The sequence below is a fragment of the Geotrypetes seraphini genome, chromosome 3 (genome assembly GCF_902459505.1).
Source record: "Geotrypetes seraphini chromosome 3, aGeoSer1.1, whole genome shotgun sequence".
Classification (NCBI taxonomy): Eukaryota; Metazoa; Chordata; class Amphibia; order Gymnophiona; family Dermophiidae; genus Geotrypetes; species Geotrypetes seraphini.
This window is the reverse complement of record NC_047086.1, coordinates 251,796,875-251,817,991: the sequence shown is the minus strand read 5'-3', so window position 1 is coordinate 251,817,991 and position 21,117 is coordinate 251,796,875. Positions and strand designations below refer to the sequence as shown.

The 21,117-nt window shown below is 39.5% G+C and overlaps 1 protein-coding gene across 2 annotated transcripts in view; it reads right to left on the bottom strand.

Moving 5' to 3' along the window:
- Positions 1-21,117, bottom strand: part of C3H6orf118 (chromosome 3 C6orf118 homolog) — a 130,374-nt gene that overhangs the window by 54,661 nt on the left and 54,596 nt on the right. For both annotated transcript variants that reach the window (XM_033935676.1, XM_033935677.1), the window contains exon 6: positions 12,151-12,209. In XM_033935676.1, the coding sequence (XP_033791567.1) occupies positions 12,151-12,209 (59 nt within the window). The remainder of the gene's footprint in view (positions 1-12,150; positions 12,210-21,117) is intronic.

Sequence of the window (21,117 nt, the reverse complement as noted above, 5' to 3'; positions counted from 1 at the left end):
AAATTAATACTGATATCTATTAAGTATTGTACTGTTTAAATAGATAGGTCTTAAAATCTTTCTGATATTGCTGATAAGTGAGGGCTGGAGTAATAAGAGCATTCAAGCATGTATTCATTACTCCTGCTTGAAACGCCAGAGTCCTATCTAAAAATTTCTTAAAGCGGCACGCTTTCGCTGAAGGAAAATAAAACCAGCCAGTTCTACGTGATTTTTCTGCTTCTCGTTATCAAAATATGTTCCTCAGGATGATACAGTTAAGCAACTGTGTTGCTAATGGTCCAACTCATCCTCCTCCGAATCTCCTAGTATGAATATTCTATTGGGAACCTCTTCAATTTATTGCACAAAAAGCAGTGTTGCTGGCACAGATTCTGTGGCTACAGCCAGAGAACTCAAATATATTTACTCAGACAGGTAGTACCAGCAATATATCTGTAGGAGGAATGTAACAGTCACAGGGAATCTAATGATCTTTTTTTCCAACCTGTAATGTAATGGTGTAGTGTTCCTGCATGCAGCATTAAGATAAAAATACACACACAGTATCCAGCAGCAAAGTTTAAAATGTACTAAAACAGTGTTCTTCAACCACCAGTCTATGGACCGGTGCCGGTCCACAGAAATTTCCTGCCGGTCCACAAGGCCAGCACGTGCATCAGGTCCAAAACAGTGTTCTTCAACCGCCGGTCCACGGTGCGATTGATGCGGCGTTATCTTTGAACCAGCTCCCTCTTCCTCACTGATTCAGTGCACAAAGCCATGGGCAGTGGCTCCTATGCGCATCCTGCGCCTGAACCAGAAGCCTTCTCTCTGACGTTGCAACGCCAGAGGGAAGGCTTCCAGATGAGGCATGGGATGCGCAAGGAGCCGCTGCCCACAGCTTTGTGAACTGCATCAGTGATGAAGAGGGAGCCGGCCTCAAGATAATACCGGGGCTGCATAAAATGGCCAGGCGGGAGCAGGCCAGAAGGTAAGGCATAGCATGGAGGGAGGGAGACAACAAAGGTAGGGGGGGAATGATTTTATTTGAATTTAGTGATTGAATTATGTCAATTTTGAGAATTTACATCTGCTGTCAATGTGCTTTGTGTAGTTTAATTTTGTGGTTAACCATTATGTGTTGTTAAAAAAGATTATATTGTGTATCTTTGAAAAATGAATGGAAAAAATAGTGTTACAGTTAGTACTATTGTGGGGCGGGGTCTGGGGTGGAGATTGGGAAGAGATGGGCGGGGTCTGGCCCACAACGTAGTCCCGTGTTCTTCAACCGCTGGTCCACAGAATAATTCTTTTATTTCTTCCAGTCCATAGGTGTAAAAAGGTTGAAAAACACTGGACTAAAGGACAGGCATTAGAAACTGTATGAGACTGTAGGGAGAATGTCCTAAACTAGTGGTTCCCAAACCTGGTCCTGGAAGCAGTGGCATAGTAAGGGGGGGGGGGGAGCAAGGGGGAGGTCCATCCCAGGTGCCATCTTGGTGAGGGTGCTGGCACCCACACTCCTCTCCGCCCCCCTGCTCCTTCCCAACCCCCCGCTGTGCACATGCACCTTTTCCCTTGTACCTCTTTTTTTCTGGCACAAGCAGTATCATGAACTTCCTGCCTGCGCTGGTGTCGGCTCTCTCTGATGTCACTTCCGGGTCCCGTGCCAAGGAAATGACATCAGAGAGAGCCAACACGATGCGGGCAGCAAGTTCGTGATGCTGCTTGCGCTGGGAAAATTAAAAAGGTACAAGGGAAGAGGGCGCTTGCACAGCAGAGGGATTAGGAAGGAGCGGGGCGGGCAGAGAAGAGGGCAGGGGAGGGGCGCCACCGCATCAGGCGCCACTTACCCTCGCTATGCCATTGCCTGGAAGCACCCCATCCAGTCAGTATTTTATGCTATCCACAATGAATAGGAGAGTACCCTAAAATTGTGGGTCCTAACCCTAAGCTACTCCTTGTGACCCTGGGTAAGTCACTTAATCCTCCACTACCCCAGGTATATTAGATAGATTGTGAATCCACCAGGACAGATAGGGAAAATGCTTTAAGTACCCGTATGTAAACCGCTTTGAGTGCGGTTGTAAAACTACAAAAAAATGTGGTAATACAAGTCCCAATATTCATGACAGAGATGTGGAGGCAGCGCATGCAAATATCTGTTGAAAAAGCAACAGCAAAATCTAGAAGGATGCTAGAGTGCACAAGGAGAGGAAAAGGAGTATTGATGCCCATGTATAAGACCTCTTTTAGACTATTGGGTATAATTCTGGAGACTGCACCTTCAAAAAGATATAAACAAGATGGAGCTGTTCCAGAGGAAGGCAACTAAAATAGTCAGTGATCATCATAAGGAATATGGGGACAGATTTAAAGATCTCAGTATGTTTAACATACTTTGGAGGAAAGGGGAAAGGAAAAGAGGAAAGGCAGGGCATGAGATGAAGTTAAGGGAAAGGGATTGGGACTTGTATGCTGCCTTTATGTAGTTTTACAACCATACTCAAAGCAGTTTACATACAGGTTCTTCAAGCATTTTCCCTTTCTGTCCAAGTGGGCTCACATTCTATCTAATGTACCTGGGGAAGTGGAGAATTAAGCGACTCGCCCAGGATCACAAGAAGTAATGTAGGGTTTGAACTGACCTTAGGGTGCTGAGGCTGTAGCTCTAACCACTACGCCACACTCTCCTCCCTAAGAGGTGATAGACTAAGGAGTAATCTAAGGAAATACTTTTTTACAGAAAGGGTGGTAGGTGGTGGAGACAAAAACTGTCTGAATTCAAGAAAGCGTGGGACAGGCTTGTGGGATCTCTTAGGGAGAGGAAGAGATAGTGGATGCAGATAGTGGGGCAGAAAGGATGGGCTAGTTGGCCTTTATCTGCCATCATGTTTCTATGAATAATAATTGTGGATTTCCTGAAAACCTGTCTGAATGAGGTGCTTCCAGCACCAGGTTTGGGAACTACTGTCCTAAGCTATCAACTGCTACCTTTTGTCATTAATCTTTCTCTGTGATCTGTTAACAGTGAAAGAGGGGCAGAGTATCAGGAGGTACATAGGCAAGCATACACTAATTTTATTACTTAGGAGCTTAAAATCAGTGGGGGAACACTAATGTCTGTTCACAGATGATGGTCAGGCTATGTTTCCTATTCAAAGTACAGGTATGGGGGAACAGCAGGCAATTAATGACTGAATTGTGAACAGACTTTCTATTGGATCTCAAAGCTTCTGTCTTTTCAGGAGGAGCTCAAACCACAGATCTGGTCTAGCTTTTTCTGCTGCTAGTTCTGACATATGCAGATGTCAATTTTCAATATGATTTTTGTAGTTAACTTTGGTGTTCACCATATAGTTGGCTAACTCTGCACTCTGGAGCACAGACAGCAAACTTAAAGAAGACTAACGTTTATGTTTACTGAAAGCTTCCATACTGCCTCTAATGACTGGGGAGTCAATTCAAAGCGGTTTATATGAGCTTCTATAACGGTGTTTTAATACATGAGCTTCTGCAAAGATGTTACAATACAGTTAGCGTTTTTTTTAGATAGTTTTCAATACAGACACATTTATACCATAGTTAATCATACTACGTATATACACATATAATAATAGTATCGTGTACTATGTTTATACTAAATCCTACTTATTTGCACACATACCCAACTCCTCCTGCCGAGGCAACCCTGTGACCCCCCACCTCTCCTGCTGATGCAACCCCACAACCCCTCACCCCCTTAAAATATGGTCAGGAGGGATCCTAGCCCTCCTGCCCACAGCGCAACCGCCCTGCGACCGCACCTCCGAACCCTCAATCGCCCGACACCCCCCCTTAACTTACATTAAGTTGGACGGACAGACGGACCCCAAGCCCGTCTGCCCGTCTGGCCTGCCATCCTCTGAATAGCAGGCCTTAAGGCCTGATTGGGACTCTAAGACCCCGCCCATAGGAGGGGCCTTAGGTGCCTGGGCCAACCGGAATTGGCCCATTTGCCTTAGGCCCCTCCTATGGGCGGGACATTAGGCACATGGGCTGGTTTGGCACCATGGACAGGAGGGCCTGGGATCCCTCCTGCCCATATTTTAAGGGGGATTGCGGGGTCACCTCGGCAGGAGGTGGTGGGCTCCCCTCTGCCGGTATTGTCTAGGGGGTGGGGGTTTGCCTTGGAAGGAGGGGTTGGGCTCCCTCTTGTCGGTATTGTCTAGGGGGGTGGGAGGTCATGGTTTTGCCTCGGCAGGAGGGGTTTGGCTCCCTTCTGCCGGTATTGTTGGGGGGTGGGGGAGTTTGGGAGCTCGTGCCTCGGCAGGAGAGGTTAGGTTCCCTCCTGCCAATATTTAATGGTTGGGGAAATTCAGGGGCTCATGCCTCGACAGGAGGGGTTGAGGGCTCCCTCTTGCCAGTATTGGGGTTCAGGGTGGGGGTGGATCGTAATCGCGGCAGGAGAGATTGGGCATCTCTCCTGCCGCGATTGCGATCACCCCGAACTGCTTCATCTCTCCTGTCGTGTACAATGGCAGTTCGGGGGGGGGGGATCGCGATCACAGCAGGGGTGATAAGGCATCTCTTCTGCCTCTATTATTGCGGGAATGGGGGAGAATCTGTAACCGGTGTTGTTTTTGACAAATGCCGGTTACAGAATCCATCTTTTAGGCGAAGAACTGGCCCCTCCTTTGCCTAAAAGGTCTTGTTTTGGGTGTTTGGGACTTGGGCAATTTTTTGGTTGATAATGTGTTCTTAGGTTAGGTGTAGTGATGGTCTGGGCGATTAAACTGCTGAACGAAGAGGTAGGCCATTTTTTTTTTAACTCATTTTGGACATTTCTTTTGAGAATGGACATTTTCCCTGCTACTTTCAGTATTTAGAGCCTTAGGCCAAAAGAGGACTTAGACTTTTTTTTTTATTATACCCCTCCACTACCTCTACTGCCTTGTATTTAATATACTTAAAAAATAAACCAAAAATCTTTATTCATTTTTAAAAGCCAACATAAAGTGCCACAGGTTAACAAACAATTAATACAATAAACAGCACTCATTACAATCAAAAGATATAATAAGTACATAACACCCCCCTCCTGTGCCTTCCCACCCTTCCTGGAAAGAGACTTGGGAGTTCTGATCGACCAGTAGATGAAGCCATCCGCGCAATGTGCGAAAAGGGCGAACAGAATGCTAGGAATGATTAAGAAGGGGATTATGAACAGATTGGAGAAGGTCAGCATGCCGCTGTACCTGGCGCCCTCACCTGGAGTACTGTGTCCAGCACTGGTCACCCTACATGAAGAAGGACATGGCACTACTGGAAAGGGTCCAGAGAAGAGCGACTAAAATGGTTAAGGGGCTGGAGGAGTTGCCGTACAGTGAGAGACTGGAAAAACTGGGCCTCTTCTCCCTTGAAAAGAGGAGACTGAGAGGGGACATGATCAAAACATTCAAAATACTGAAGGGAATAGACTTAGCAGATAAAGACAGAGTGTTTACCCTCTCCAAGGTAGGGAGAACGAAAGGGCACTCTCTAAAGTTGAAAGTGGATAGATTCCGTACAAACATAAGGAAGTTCTTCTTCACCCAGAGAGTGGTAGAAAACTGGAACGCTCTTCCGGAGTCTGTTATAGGGGAAAATACCCTCCAGGAATTCAAGATAAAGTTGGACAAGTTCCTGCTAAACTGGAACATACAGAGAGGTGAGGCTGGACATATTTAGAGCACTGGTCTTTGACCTGGGGGCTGCTGTGTGAGCAGACTGCTGGGCACAATGGACCACTGGTGTGACGCAGCAGCGGCAATTCTTATGTTCTTAACATTCAATCGGAAATCAAAGAGAAATAATAATGATCAATTCTTAATTTTGTTAATGGATCCCAAACCTCCTTGAATTTATTAGTGTCCCAACTGTATCAAATTCATATGTTCAAACTTTTTTTTTAATTGTAATTTTCAAAATTATACATTACACAAAAGTACAAGAATGGAAATGTTCAAACTTATAAATTTGACATAGGGTTTCCCACTAAAAGCTGTAATTTAACCTGTCCCAATTTTTCCAGTTTTTCATGATTATCTGCATAGCAACTCCTGTCATGATGAGAAGCAATTTATTCTTATTTGCACTGATTGGACTCTTGAGTATTACTAATGTTCCGAACAACACCACATCGAACGACAATGACAATGGAACTTCCAATATCGTAGTGATTTGACCCCATACAGATCTCCAAAATTTAAGTATCAAGGGACAATAGAATTGTAGATGATCCAGTGTCCCTATATCAAAATGACAGTGCCAGAATCTATTAGACTTAGAACTATCTAACTTTTGCATACGAACAGGGGTTCAAAAAACTCTATGTAACAGAAAAAAACAAGTTTGCCTCATAGATGCTGATGCTGTACATCTCATCCTCCAAGTCCAAATCCGTGGCCATTGAGTAGCAGAAATTGGCTGCTTTATCTCAATGCTCCAAATGTCTTTTAGGCTAGTTTTTGTTTTTTTATTCAGATTCTCAGAAACTGATTTATACCACTTGGCTGCCTGATGACCTAGCAAATCTATCTAGAAGCATAGACCTGGCAAGCTATACTGATTTTTTAAATTTTGCCATTCAGAGAACCCATTCTGAATGGCCTGCTTCAACTACAACTACTTAAATGCTTGAGACTTTGAAATATCGAATGATTGTTGCAGTTATGAAAAATCAAGCATTTTCCCATTTGATAACACATAATCTAACATGCATATGCCTGCCTGCAGCCAATGATTCCAGAGGATCTTAGACTCGCCAATTTGAATTTACACGTGGATTGATGAATCGGAATAGGTATTACTTTATTAATAAATTTTAATGTTTGCCATGTGGAAAATAAAATTCTATTGTCCTTATAAATCCTAGGTAACTTGATACTTAAAACAGGACACAATCGCAATGGGGATAGGAGTTGCCATTCTAATATTAACCAGTCCGGAAGATGCTCCAAGACTTTAGGAAGGATCCAATACATGCCCTGCCGCATAATAAAAGCTTGATGGTACCTATAGAAATTTGGAAAATTTACCCCACCCGCCACAATTGGGTGTTTGTAAAGATACTAAAGCAATTCTAGCATTTTTACCCAGCCAAATAAATTTTGTGAGAATACCATCTAATTTTTTATAAAAGGACCCTTGAAAATAAACAGGCAACATACTCATTTGGTAACAAACTACAGGCAAAATCATCATTTTTACGGTTTGAACTCTCCCCCACCAAGAAAGTGGATTCCAATGCTCACACATTTCTTTGACTTTCAGCAATAAGGATTTTTCATTTACTGTCATTATGTCTTCTAATGTTTTCTGAATCACAATACCTAAATATTTTATACCCTCTTCCTTCCAAAGGAAAGGGAATGGATCAAATAATCCTTTTGCACAATGCACATTTAACAACAAGGGTTCCAGAACAATATCAAAAAGCAAGGGAGACAAGGGACATCCTTGTCTAACTCCCCTCTCCAGAGAAAAACACTCAGAAAAAGTATTATTAATATATAATCTGGCAGAAGGGGAAACTATAGAAGGTTTGAATCGTTTGAATAAATCCGGATCCTATACCAAAAAAATCCATTGCTTGATACATGAAAGTCCATTCCATATGATCAAAGGCCTTCTCTGCATCCAAATAGACAGAGCAAGCCGGATCATTCATTGTTTTTGATAAACTTAGCATATGAAATTCCAGTCTAGTATTATTTGAAGAATGTCTTTGAGCAACGAAACCTGTTTGGTGCATACCAATCATATAAGGGAGAGCCTTGGCTAATCTTAGAGCCAATAGCTTATCCAGGAGTTTTCCATTCACATTAATTAAAGAAATAGGCCTGTAGTTTGAAATCAACATGGGATCTTTATTTGGATTTGGCAAAACAATAGTTAAAGATTCTGCCATAGTACCTGAAATACAACCTTTAGTTAGTTGTGATTGATATAAATTTAGAAGATGAGGTAAAAGTGTAATTTGAAATGATTTGAAAAACTCCACAGTGAATCCATCACTCCCCGGAACGGATCCTACTCTAAGGGATTTCAACGCTCCCTGGAGTTCCTTAAGCGATATAGGCGCTTCAAGATTTTCCATTATATGCTCGGGAATTTTTGGTCCTTGAATTAACTTTAAAAATTCTAATCCCTCAATTTCTTTAGTTGAATAAAGCTCAGAAGAATATAAAGCTTTGTAATAATCCAAAAATTGTTTTAAAATATTTTCAATTTGAGAATGAATTTTATCTTTCTCATCTCTAATAGCCACAATCTTTACTTTTCTTTTTTAGTTTGAGATTAGTCAATAATCTTCCCACTTAATTCGAGTTTCCATAATACAGAGCTTGCTGAGAAAACAAATATTTCCTATCCAATTGTGAGGAAATTTCTATTTTGTTCCCATTTTGAGGCCAATTATGACTCTAAAGTCAAAATATTTTGTTCCAAATTAGAAAATTCCAATTTTAGGGCTACTTTTATGAAGCCGCGTTAGCAGTTTTTCGGCTAGTGCAGGAGTTTGCGCGCATTAAAAAGTTGCGTGTGATAAAGCTGCTAACGCAGCTTCATAAAAGGAGCCCTTAGATGTTTCCTAATGTGCACCGAATATGAAATTATTTGCCTTCTTATTGTAGCCTTGAAAGCATCCCATAAAATTTCCAAAGAGATTTCCTCTGAGGTGTTGAGCTGAAAATATTCATTCATTTTTATTTGAATTTCCTCAAGAAAGTTTGAATCTGCAAGCATTACATTATTAAATCTCCAAACAGGTCTAACAGAATCTTTTTCAGCAAACTGAAACTCTATCCAAATTCCAGCATGATCCGTCAAAAGGATTGGGTCTATGTTGGCTTTTATAACCTGTTGAATTAAATGATCTGAGACAAAAATGTAATCTTTTCTTGAAAATGATTTATGAACATGTGAGCAAATATGCATTTTAGGTTTTAATTATGTATTTGGTTTAATATGTTTTACATATATAGTTTCAAGTTTATTAAATATATTTTTAATTGTCTTTATATGTTGCAACTCTTCCCTTAGTGTCCCCTGAAGAAGGCGTCTTCTATATGCCGAAACTGGGATCCTTGGTGGGACCTACTGTTTTTAATAAAGACTTATTTTGGTTGTAAAGATATTCCCCTTGTCTTTCCTTGTTGTGCATAATACAGAGGACCATGTATCACTGCTCTTCTTCTGTGTTGCATTGTATACAGAGTTTGTCTTATTGGGGGTTCAGTTTAACTTCAGAAGTTCTTAAAACCATACTGTTCTTAAAGAAGTTCTTAAAGCCCTGAATGGTCCATCCATTCTGCCCAACAGTCAGACACGTTATTAATTCATGGGACATAGACTATAGAAGTCCACCTGGTACTGCCCTTAAGATCCAACTACTGGAGTTACAGTCAAAGCTCACTCCAGCCTATCCAGACCATTCTTATAATTTGCGGGATACAGACTACAAAAGTCAGGGAATTCAGTTCCTGGTTCTAAATCCTTGAAGGCGTTTTTTTTTTTCTTTCTTTTAATTTGATTGGTTGAAATTTGTTGAGAAATTAACAGATGTTCCAGTGGAGAAATCCACATGTCAGTCCTTATGGATAAACTCCAAGATTCAAATAGGCGGTTCTGGGATCTTTTGGAAGCATTGGATGCAGGCAGGCTTTTTTACATTAGATGATGTTATATCTAATGGTAAACTGCTTGATTTTTCACGACTGCAACAATTATTTGGTATTTCAAAATTTCAAAAATAAAAAAAACAACAGTCTTAGAGACATTTGGAGCATTGAGTTAAAGCAGTATATTTCTGTGACTCGATGGCCACAAATTTGGACTTGGAGGATGAAATGTACAGCATCAGCATCTATGAGACAAACTTGGTTTTTCCTTTTACATAGATCTTTTGGACCCCTGTTAGGTTACATAGGTTACCTAAATCTAATAAATGCTGGCACTGCCATTTAGACATAGGGACGCTGGATCATATGTTGTTCTTTTGCCCGTTGATTCTCAGTTTCTGGAAGTCAATATGGGGACAGATTAAGGCAATACTTGATTTTTCATTCCCATTAACATATGAGCTGGTAATTTGCGGAATATTATTACATGTTAAACCGCCCATAGATCGTTAGAAAAGTTGTCTTTTTTTTTAAATCATGACTGGGATTGTTATGCAGATGATAATGCATAACTGGAAAAATCATTATCGTCTTAATTTCTTGTTTTGGTGGGCAAATTTATGCTCCACATATAGGAATGAGAAAATGAATGCGTAATTATTAGGACATGGTAATATATTTAAATTTGTTTGGGAGTCATTGACATCTTTTATGAATGCAGAATAACTGGGTTGTTGTTTTATTTTTGGAATACTTCTATTCACATCCAGGGAGGGTGGGTGGGTGGTGGGAGGGAATACCTTATTATTATATAAGATAAGGATTTTGAAAATATAAATATGTATTATTGATTTATAGTTTTATCGTTTTTCTAATAGAAGGGTGGGAGGGATAAAGATTCTGCATGTGTATATTTTATAAGTCGAATGTGTGTTCTATGATTTATTCTTTGGTTGTTAATATGTTTAGTACACTGTAGTTTTTTTGAAATTAATAAAATATATTCCTAAAAAAATTTGATTGGCTGGATTGGAAGAACTTCTGAGTCTGCCCATCCAATCACATTGTAGCAAGTAAAAATGTCATGCTCCCCAGGGGATTCAGGGGAGGTACAGAATCCAGCCATACTTTTTATTTTGGTTGGTTTACTTTTTACTTTGCCTGCTCAACCAATCATACTGCATCAAGCAAAACTAAAAACAAACAAATAAAAAACCAATGAAACCTTCTCCCCAGCCACCACTGGAGGAATGAAGGCAGCAATCCAGCATCCCATCATACCCCCAAGAATATCCCAGGTATGTCTTCCCTTTCTTCTCCCTTCCCCCGCTGGTGCAGCACATCTGTAGCTTCCTTTCTTTTCTCTTTCTCACTCCTGCCAGTGACATGAAGCACTTTGCTTTTGGTGCTTCACACAGGCCTGCTCCCTTTCTTCCCTTCCACCCATTGTCCAGCATCTCTCCTTTACTTTCTTCTGCCCCTGCATCCAACATCCCTCTCTTTCTCCCCTTCCCCTCTTGTGCATCTCTCCTTCCTTCTCCAACCCAATGTCCTGCATCTCTCCCAGTCTTTCCCCTCTTCCCCCTTGCATCTCTCCCTCTCTTTCCCCTCCTCCCCCCAAGGATACATCTTGTGCCCTGATCTAACATCTCTCCATCTTTTCTTCCCTCCCCCCCCATGCAATGTCTCCCTACCCTTGTCAACATTTTCCCCTCTCATCTCTTCCCTCCTTCCTTCATTCAACCTCCCTGATACAAGGTTTGCTCCTTTCTTTCTCCCCCCCCTGTTACCATCTCACTGCTGGGCGGCTGTAGAATATAAACCATGGCCAGCAGAAACTGTAAACATCTCTCCCTCTGTCCTCTCCACTGCCGTATCCAACATTTGTCCCTCTCTGCCCCACCCCTAAAATGCATTTCTCCCTCTGTTCCCTGCACTGCCATATCCAACACCACTCCTGCTCTCCAACTGTACACCATCTCTCTCTGTATTCCTCTCCCTTGCACCCTGAATACATCTCCCACCTCCCCCCCCCCACCCAAGCAGCATCTCTACCTCTATCCCCTCTTCTGCTATGTCCAACATTTCTCCCTCCCTTGATCCTCTCCTCTTACATGCAGCCTCTCTCCCTCACTGCCTGATCACCTTTGAAATACAGCAAGCACTGCAAGCAGCCCCTGCTGCTCTAAGGGAAGCAGTGACCAGCTTCTTAATCTGGGTCATGAACCAAGCTCTGTGATGACTTTGTAGGTAAGAACAGGACATTTCTTATGGTGTCTAGGGAGTTGTATGTTTGTTCCAAATAACATCAGCTAATGACAGTTTGAAAGGACAGCATTTAAAGATATCTTATTCTACCTTTACTTAAATGTTCAAACATTACTTCAATATTATAATTATTTCTCCCATAGTCCAAATAATTTCTGACGTGTAAGTTGCAAAGAACTTTGATTCTGAATATTTCTTCGATGTCACTATTACATGCTTGTAAATAATCATGCTTCTATCTTCGCAATAAAATACTTGCCTTCTTCTTCAACATCGGACTGACGTTTTAGCAGCTCATTCTTTAATTCATTTCGAAGTCTAGAAAACACAAGTAGAGAGAATTAAACTATTTTTCCAGCACCTTCAAATGAACTGCGCAACATTGGTTTTCTTACCAGCTTATGCCATACTTTAAATTATTGTTCACTTGTAAAGTGTTGCTTTCAGTGAATTCATCATTCCATGAGTCAGAAAACATAGGTTATTAACCCAAAGGGTTTCAAAGCAAGCTACTTATTCATCTAAGTTTTCTATAGCTGGACATTCTTCTAAGCTGTAAAATGGCAGTGTTGACAACTTACTGCAAGAGCAGTTGAAAGTACAAGTGTTTGTAATATAACAGAATATTAAAATTGCCATTTCTTTTTTATAGAGACACTATAAAAGGTACATTTTTTATAGGTCAGATATCCCCCAAAGATATGAACTACATCCAAAAACAAACTTAAATCTTGGCAGTCCAATCATTCTTGCTCTGATCAGAAGACCATTCCGTAAAGCAACCAATAAAATCTCATTATTCCAATCTCTTTCTATAGAGAAGATGTGGAACTTTATGGCCTAACGTATGAGTCCCTTGTCTCATGAAGAAATGTGGAGACTACAGAATAGAGAATGACATGGGGAAAAAATTGTCCCTGTCCCACAAGCTTGACCCACAAGCTCAGTCTCTATCCCCGCAAACTGTCTGATCCCATCTGCACAAGCTTTGAATAGTTATGATTTTATATTGAACTTATTTTATTAAAGTATAAAAATTAACAATATACTGTACAATTGTCATTTTATGAACACAAATAATACAGAGCAAGGATCAACAAAACCCCTCTCACCCCCTCCCCTTCACAAATATCCCGTCCATTATTGAGAAAACTGAAAAAACCAAATTACTACATAAAGCTACATAGAAAAATCAAGCTAACAGAATACTTCAGTCACACATGGCAGGAATAGCATTAGGGGAGTGCAAATAGGGCAACTGCCCGCTGGTCAAAGAGAGTCCTCAGCCAGATGGAAGCTAAAGAAACACGGCTTGGGCTTTGTGGCCCCCCAGTTATGGCTAACATCAGCTCTAGAAGGATACATATTTCAAATCACAAAAACTGAAGCAGAACGAGACTTAGGGGTGGTCGTAAGTGAGAACATGAAGACTGCCAATCAAGTGGAGCAAGCTTCATCCAAGGCAAGGCAAATCATAGGTTGTATTCGCAGGAGTTTCGTTAGCCGTAAGCCTGATGTCATTATGCCATTGTATAGATCCATGGTGAGACCCCACCTGGAGTACTGTGTGCAGTTCTGGAAGCCACATTACCGCAAGGATGTGCAGAGACTTGAGTCAGTCCAAAGAATGGCCACCAGGATGGTCTCGGGACTCAAGGATCTCCCGTATGAGGAACGGCTGGATAAATTAAAGCTATACTCACTCGAGGAACGCAGAGAGAGGGGTGACATGATCGAGACATTCAAGTATCTCACGGGCTGCATCGAGGTGGAAGAAGATATCTTCTTCCTCAAGGGTCCAGCAACAACAAGGGGGCATCCGTGGAAAATCAGGGGCGGGAAACTGCACGGGGACACCAGGAAATTCTTTTTTACTGAAAGGGTGGTTGATCGCTGGAATAGTCTTCCACTTCAGGTTATTGAGGCCAGCAGCGTGCCTGATTGTAAGGCCAAATGGGGATAGACATGTGGGATCTATTCAAAGTAGATAGTAGGGGAGGGTCATTGGGGTGGGCAGACTAGAGGGGCCGTGGCCCTTCTATGCCGTCTATTTCTATGTTTCTATGTTTCATATATACTCAAATATAAACCTATCCGAATATAAACTGAGGTAAGTTTTTTCCCCAAAAGGAGAGAAAAAAGGTTGACTCAAATATAAACTGAACTCACGGTAGTCTCACAAGGTTACTGTGGGAACTTTTGGCAGCCATTTTGAGTGGTGAGACTGCACAGGGCAGGAGCATAGGAGGATTGCTCTTGCCCTGGCACACCACTGGTCTAGCAAAGTTTAAGGTAGGCCTGGGGAGAGACCTGAGATGGGTCCATGTCTTATCATGCCCTCTGAGAATTTCCCTAACCCCTATTCTGTTTGTCAGTCTTAATTAGATTATAAGCTTTATTAAGCAGGGATCATCTCTTACATGTTTAATGTACAGTGCTGTGTATTTCTAGCAGCACTATAGAAATGCTAAGTAGCAAGACTTAAATATAAACCGAGACCCCCATTTTTGGACCTTTTTTTTTTGCCCCAAAATCTAGGTTTATATTCGAGTATATACAGTAAAATAGAATATTCTAATCACAAAATAGAAAATAAAATTATAAAATGAGGTCTAGCCCCCAAACATCAAAACTGTGCCTTGAATGTATTCTATTCTTAAATGTTTGGTTATGACAATGGTGTGCAGTCAGTTCAGAAAAGTGTTGCTATGAATCCTATCCCTGATACAACGGGGATGTTAGTTTATTCCGCGAAACGCAGGCCTCGTCGGAAGATTGAAATATAAGCAATGACTTTGGTTCCAGAAAGAGCAAAAAGCTAAGTACTTTATTCTTGATAAACTTTGAATAAATTAAATTTATGAAAGTATTTATAGCATGCAAGCACTTTCTGTGAAGCACTTTAAAGCACCAGTGCACTTTAAAGCTACAACACAGCCTTCCTGTCGGTTTTGAGTGTTGAAATGAACTGTAGTTTTCTTTTTTTTTTTTAAGTTCAACATAAGTTTTATTGAATTTTTGTGGTGTACATACCAGAAAAGGAATCAGAAGATAATACACAAAAGAAATGTGTGTACAAGGGTACATTCAGCAGCATAAAGACAAGTAAAAACATCATGAATGAACTTGAAACGTGTAAGTACTTTGAAGTACAAATGAGCATAGCCTCAGAGTAACGTTAATACATGTAAGTGTAGAAGACATAATATGATGCATAAATTTTTTATTTTATTTTTCTTTCCAGCTTATGATTTATCTTTAATCTTATCTATTGTTTTGCCTTTTGTATTTGTTTTGTTCTATTTCTATCATTTAAATTTCTCCAGAATTCTACTGTTCAACGGCTCCCCCTTCTGCTTCTATTCCTTTCTCTCCTCTCTTCTACCTTCCAAAGTATTTAGATCAATGCTGTCTTGTTAAAATGTTTATTTTATTTTTATTTTTCCTCTAACTCTACTTTTCACTTCTCTATTACCCTCCAGGTACTTTAGTTAGATTGTGAGCCTTCGGGACAGTAAGGGAATTTTTCAAGTACCTTTCTTATTTCTAATCTTAATGTATATTTTCTGTAAACCGCTTAGAACCTAACGGATGTAGCGGTATATAAGAAATAAATTACATTACATAAATTACATTACATAAATTGTACCAAAACATACAAAAGGTCAGCTATCAGTATAATCAATGATGGGTTTCCATATGGCATGAAAATGAGGAAGGTTATTTTCGTTTCTTTTAATATCACGAATGTAAAGTTTCAACGTTTACTTTTATTAAGTAGGATAGTTTACTACAGATTGTACTTCATTTTAAGTGATTTGGTTAATTTTTCTTCGTTGTGTTTCTATTCCCTAGTCTCTCCCCTCCATTTTGAATCGCCGCCGCTCCTTATTGCGCTCCTTTGTGCGCTACTTTGGGGCAAATTCCAATATTTTTTTCACATTTTTATCCTTCTTCAGCTAGAACACTTCCACTTTAAGTTAAAGTCACTATTCATGTCTAGAAGTTTTCCTTCAACTTTTTATATTTATTTCATTTTAGTTTGTTTACATATCAATCATTCATCAATGGACCTAAACCCTATCAATATTCCTGTTCACTGGGGTCGCAGATTCCCCCCCACAGACCCTTTAACTACTTTTAATTCTGCTAATTTGATAAATTTAATCCCTGATAATTCCTCCAAGCTGTCTAGATCAATCTTACCTAAGGGAATCATCCCCTCTTTTTCCAGTTCTCTAAATATAGGTCTAATTAACGTCAGGTCTCTACGTTCCAAACATCATACAATCAAAGATCTTTTAACCCACCACTCAATTGATCTTCTTTGCATAGTAGAAACCTGGCTTACAGATGGTGAGGAAGCTTATCTTTCTTACGCATCCCCCCCCAATTACAACTTCTGTTTTAGTCATCGCAAAGGCAAGAAGGGTGGCGGCCTTGCAGTCATTTACAGATCTAATTTATCATTAGTAGTAGAAATAACTCAAGCCATAGATACAATAGAATACATTCAACTTAAAATTAGAACAAACCCTAATATTAAGTTACTTTTAATATATAACCCTCCGCCAATTAATCAATCTACTTTCTTTCAGCTATTATCAATGGTCTCAAACTTTGTTACTACATCAACATTTCCTATTCTTCTAGGGGACTTTAATCTCCATTTTGACGATAGATCCAATCCATACACTTCAGACTTCCTTCTTCATACAAATGATCTCGGTCTAAAACCATTATTAACAGGTATAACTCACATAAAAGGTCACACATTAGATATGATTTTTGCCCCGGACGAACTACTTCCTAACTTTTTGGAACCAGAAATCCTTAAAGTTCCCTGGTCGGACCATAGCCTTATTCAAACATCGTTAGAATTACACCATTATCAAGATTCACTACCAATATCTAAAATTATCAAGGTAAGAGATTTTCAAAATCTTGATGAGTCTCTAATCACTGCACCATTAATAGATTTAAACAAATTCAAATCTTTATCTTCAAATGACCAACTTCTAATTTGGAACAATACATGCCAATCCCTTATTGACAAAATAGCTCCTATAAAATTTCAAACTATCACACCCAAAAAGCAAAAAAACCCTTGGTACAATTCTTCCCTTGCCTTATTAAAGAGACAGTTACGCTCAATCGAACGTAAATGGCGCAATAAACCAACTCAAATCAATTTAGACAATTATAAACAGCAATCCCAACACTACCGTCAAATGATCAACAAAACAAAGAAACAGTATTACACTCAAAAAATTTCTAAGACCAAGAATACCTCAGCGCTTTTTAAAATGTTAAAACATTTAACAATCTTCAAACATAAACCAATGATTTCCCCAATTGATACTCCTTCTGCTAATTGTTTAGCCAATTTTTTTCATACTAAAATAACTTCAATAAGAGCAAACATAATCAATAATGCTAGCTCACCCCTAACCGATGATTTAACGGGAAATCTAGATGACGACAAAAAATCAAATAATATGTCACTACATGCTACATGTTCAAACTTTACCCTTCCATCCTTAACTGAAATAAAACAGCTACTTCAAGGATTAAACCTCAAAGGGTCAAAATTAGAATACTTTCCGCCTTTTCTTCTCAAACGATATTTCTCAGTATTTGGTCCAGCTATTCTTCAAATTATTCATACGAGTCTGTCCACTTCATCAATTCCAACTGATTGGAAGCATTCTGTTCTTCTTCCTATCATTAAGGATACTAAATCAAGTTTGTCAGAATGCTCAAATTATCGTCCTATCTCGAGTTTACCATTTCTAGCCAAAATTACAGAAAAGGTAGTATTCCAGCAATTATCAGACTTCATTGACAAAACTCAGGTTTTACATCCGAATCAAACTGGATTTCGGAAAAATCATTCTACTGAACATTCATTACTAGGTCTTGTTACAACTATTCAATATTTTCTGGACCAACATAAATCGGTTATACTCATTTCTCTAGATTTAGCTGCAGCTTTTGATACTATCGATCACTATTTACTACTACAGCGCCTTTCATCCATTGGCATTAAAGATCAAGTATTAGATTGGTTTCGATCTTACTTTTCTGAAAGATCTTCCACTGTGTTTTTCAACAATGCTTTTTCAAAGCCGTACCAAAACAATTATGGAATACCTCAAGGATCCATACTTTCACCATTACTGTTCAATATTTACTTGGCCCCACTTTTAACACTCTGTCAATCCATAGGCTTTACAGTATATGCCTATGCAGATGATTTTCAACTTTTGCACACTATTGATCCCAACAGTTCACATGACATATCAGAAATCAATCATAAGTTAGCCAAAATTCACGAATGGTTAAATAACAATCAATTATCTCTAAGTATAACTAAAACTTCCACTGTGCTTTTCTCAGGGAAAGAAGGAGTTCAACTTACCAGTCCAATAATAATTGACAATAAGCCCCTCAATCAAACAACTAACACAAAAATTTTGGGAGTCTTAATAGACAACAATCTCACTTTCCAAGCACACATCAGCGCTCTCGTTAAAAATTGTTTCTACAGGTTAAAGATGATCCGTTCGCTTGCCCCACTTCTCGATTCATTTTCCCTTAATACATTAATTCACTCCTTAGTTATCGCAAAATTAGATTATTGTAACTCCTTACTAAAAGGAGCTTACCAAAAGGACATAAGACGTCTTCAACTCATTCAAAATATTGCAATAAAGATTATTACAGGTTCCAAAAAGTTTGATCATGTCACACCTCTATTACAAAATGCTCATTGGCTGCCTATATCTTACAGGATTAATTATAAATTAGCTCTTCTAGTTCATAACACATTAAAAACCAATACTCCTGCTTTTATAGATAGGCTCCTGATTCCTTACAGTTCATCCAGAGTTCTCAGATCAGCCTCTCAATCTACCCTTAATGTTCCTTCACTGAAAATTATTGGAACCCGCCGTGCTTCAATTTTCTCTGTTACTGCCCCAATGTTATGGAATTCTCTCCCTTTGTATTTAAGATTAGAACAAGATTTGCAAACTTTTAAAAAGAACTTAAAATGTCTTCTTTTTAAAGAAGCATTTAACTGATAGTTCTTTTTTTTAATTATATCAGTTAATTCCTGAGCAATAATATCAGTTAACTTCTTTTCCCTTAAATATATACCTTTATACTTCTATAATGACATTTTTTAGGCCTTTTTATATTCCCTACCTCCCTAAAGTGTTTTCCTTATATGTTCTCTTTAAACAAAAATTGTATTTCTTCCCTATTTTCCCACTGTTTCCAGTTTTCTTTTGTCCAAAGGATGTTACCCTAGTTTGTGTAGTATAACATTATGTATAAGTTAGTTTTGTTTTTAAACTTTGTTTTTAATTTTGTAAAACGCTTTGAAATTGGAAAAGCGTTTAATCAAACAATTTAATAAACTTGAAACTTGAAACTTGAGGTTGTCATTTTTCTCAGCAAATACTTTCTCGTATTTGGCCGTAATACATAGCGTGTTCCACCACATGTGAAAGTCCACTTTGGAAAGGTCTTTCCAGTTGTGTAACAGCGTTTGGATTGCTAACGACAGCATTATAGTCAAAAGAATGTCTTCATCCTTAGTTAGTGGTGTTGACAGTGCTTGGGCTCTCAATAGGAGAATAGAGAGAGAGAGATCGTCAGTGATGTGTAAAATAGTACATATAGTGGACCATACTCTGTCCCAGTATGGTTGAATGAGTGGGCAGTATATTAGAAGATGTTCAAGAGATCCCTCTTGCTGAAGGCATGACTAGCACAATGGAGATACTTTGGGATCAATCTTACTTGATAGTAGTGGGGTCCAAGTCGCTCTATGATAGACAAAGAATACAGATTGAAGTATGGATGCTGACTTAACAGATTTGAATAATGAGGACCACAGTTCAGTCCAGTCAATGGCATCAGAGGGAAGCTTGAGTTGGTGATGCCATTTGGTCTCAAGTTCTAGAGGACCAGTGAAAGTCGATTTCTGTAGTATTTTGTACCAAACAGATGCCCGTAAGGGTACAGTAGTTGCCTTATCCAAGATGTTATTTAAGCCGGAATTATTGGTCAACTTGGGAGCACAAGGTAAGGAGTGTTTGATACAATGTGTGAGTTGAACCCATTTGTAGTGTTGATTACTTGGAAGTCCAGTTACGGAAGTTAGCTCTTGGAAAGATAGCCAGTCTCCATCTTTCATTAGGTCTTGTAGCGTCCATATGTTGTAGTGTTGCCATATCTTCCAATCCACTACCATATGCTGAATTTTGAATCTATCATTATTCCATAAGGAATGCAAGTTAGAGTTCTCCCACGTCAATGAAAAAGTGGAGTCAACATCCATAATGGCCCTTTTATAGGCCAGCAGTATAGGATCATGCTTATCCTGTTTGGTCAAATCCGTGCCGGCTAGATAATATAGTTGTTTCTTACTGTAAATTGCACCCTCCATGTGCAGCCAGGCAGGGGGATCAAGACATCGTGAGCCATGGTAACCTTCAGACCATTGCCTCATAATAAATGCTTGCTGATAATGGATGAAGCTACGGAAATTCACTCCTCCATGAGATCTGGGTGCTTTTAATTTAGAAAGAGCTATACGTGATTGTTTATTATTCCATAAGAATTTCGTAAGTAAGGAGTCAACCTGCTTGAAGAAGGCCGGGGTCAGATAGAAAGGCAACATGCTTAGGACATAGTTTACCTTGGGAGCCAACATCATCTTTATCGTCTCAAGTCTGCCTCACCATGTCAACTTTAATGGGGACCATCTATTAGTACAGGATTTGAGAGTATCAAGTAAGTATTCCTCATTAAGACGGATGGTTTCATCAATTGAAGGGCCAAAAAAAACACCTAAGTATTTCATAGATGAGGCCACCCAATGAAAACCAAATTTAGAGACTTCAAATTCAGCCGCTGGACAATTGATAGGCATTACCTCAGATTTGCTCTTGTTCAGTTTATATCCAGTCACAGCGGCATAATCAGATATTGTGGATACTAGATGAGGCAATGATGTTGGTGTAATAAATAAGAGTATGTCGTCGGCATATGCCGATGTTTTGTATTCACGATCATCAATTTTGAAGCCAGCTATATGCGGATTGTGTCTTATTCGTTGCAGTAAGGGTTCTAGTGCCAGGTTGAATAGTATAGGCGATAAAGGACATCCTTGTCGTGTCCCCCTGGTAGGATGAAATGCTGTAGATGATGTTCC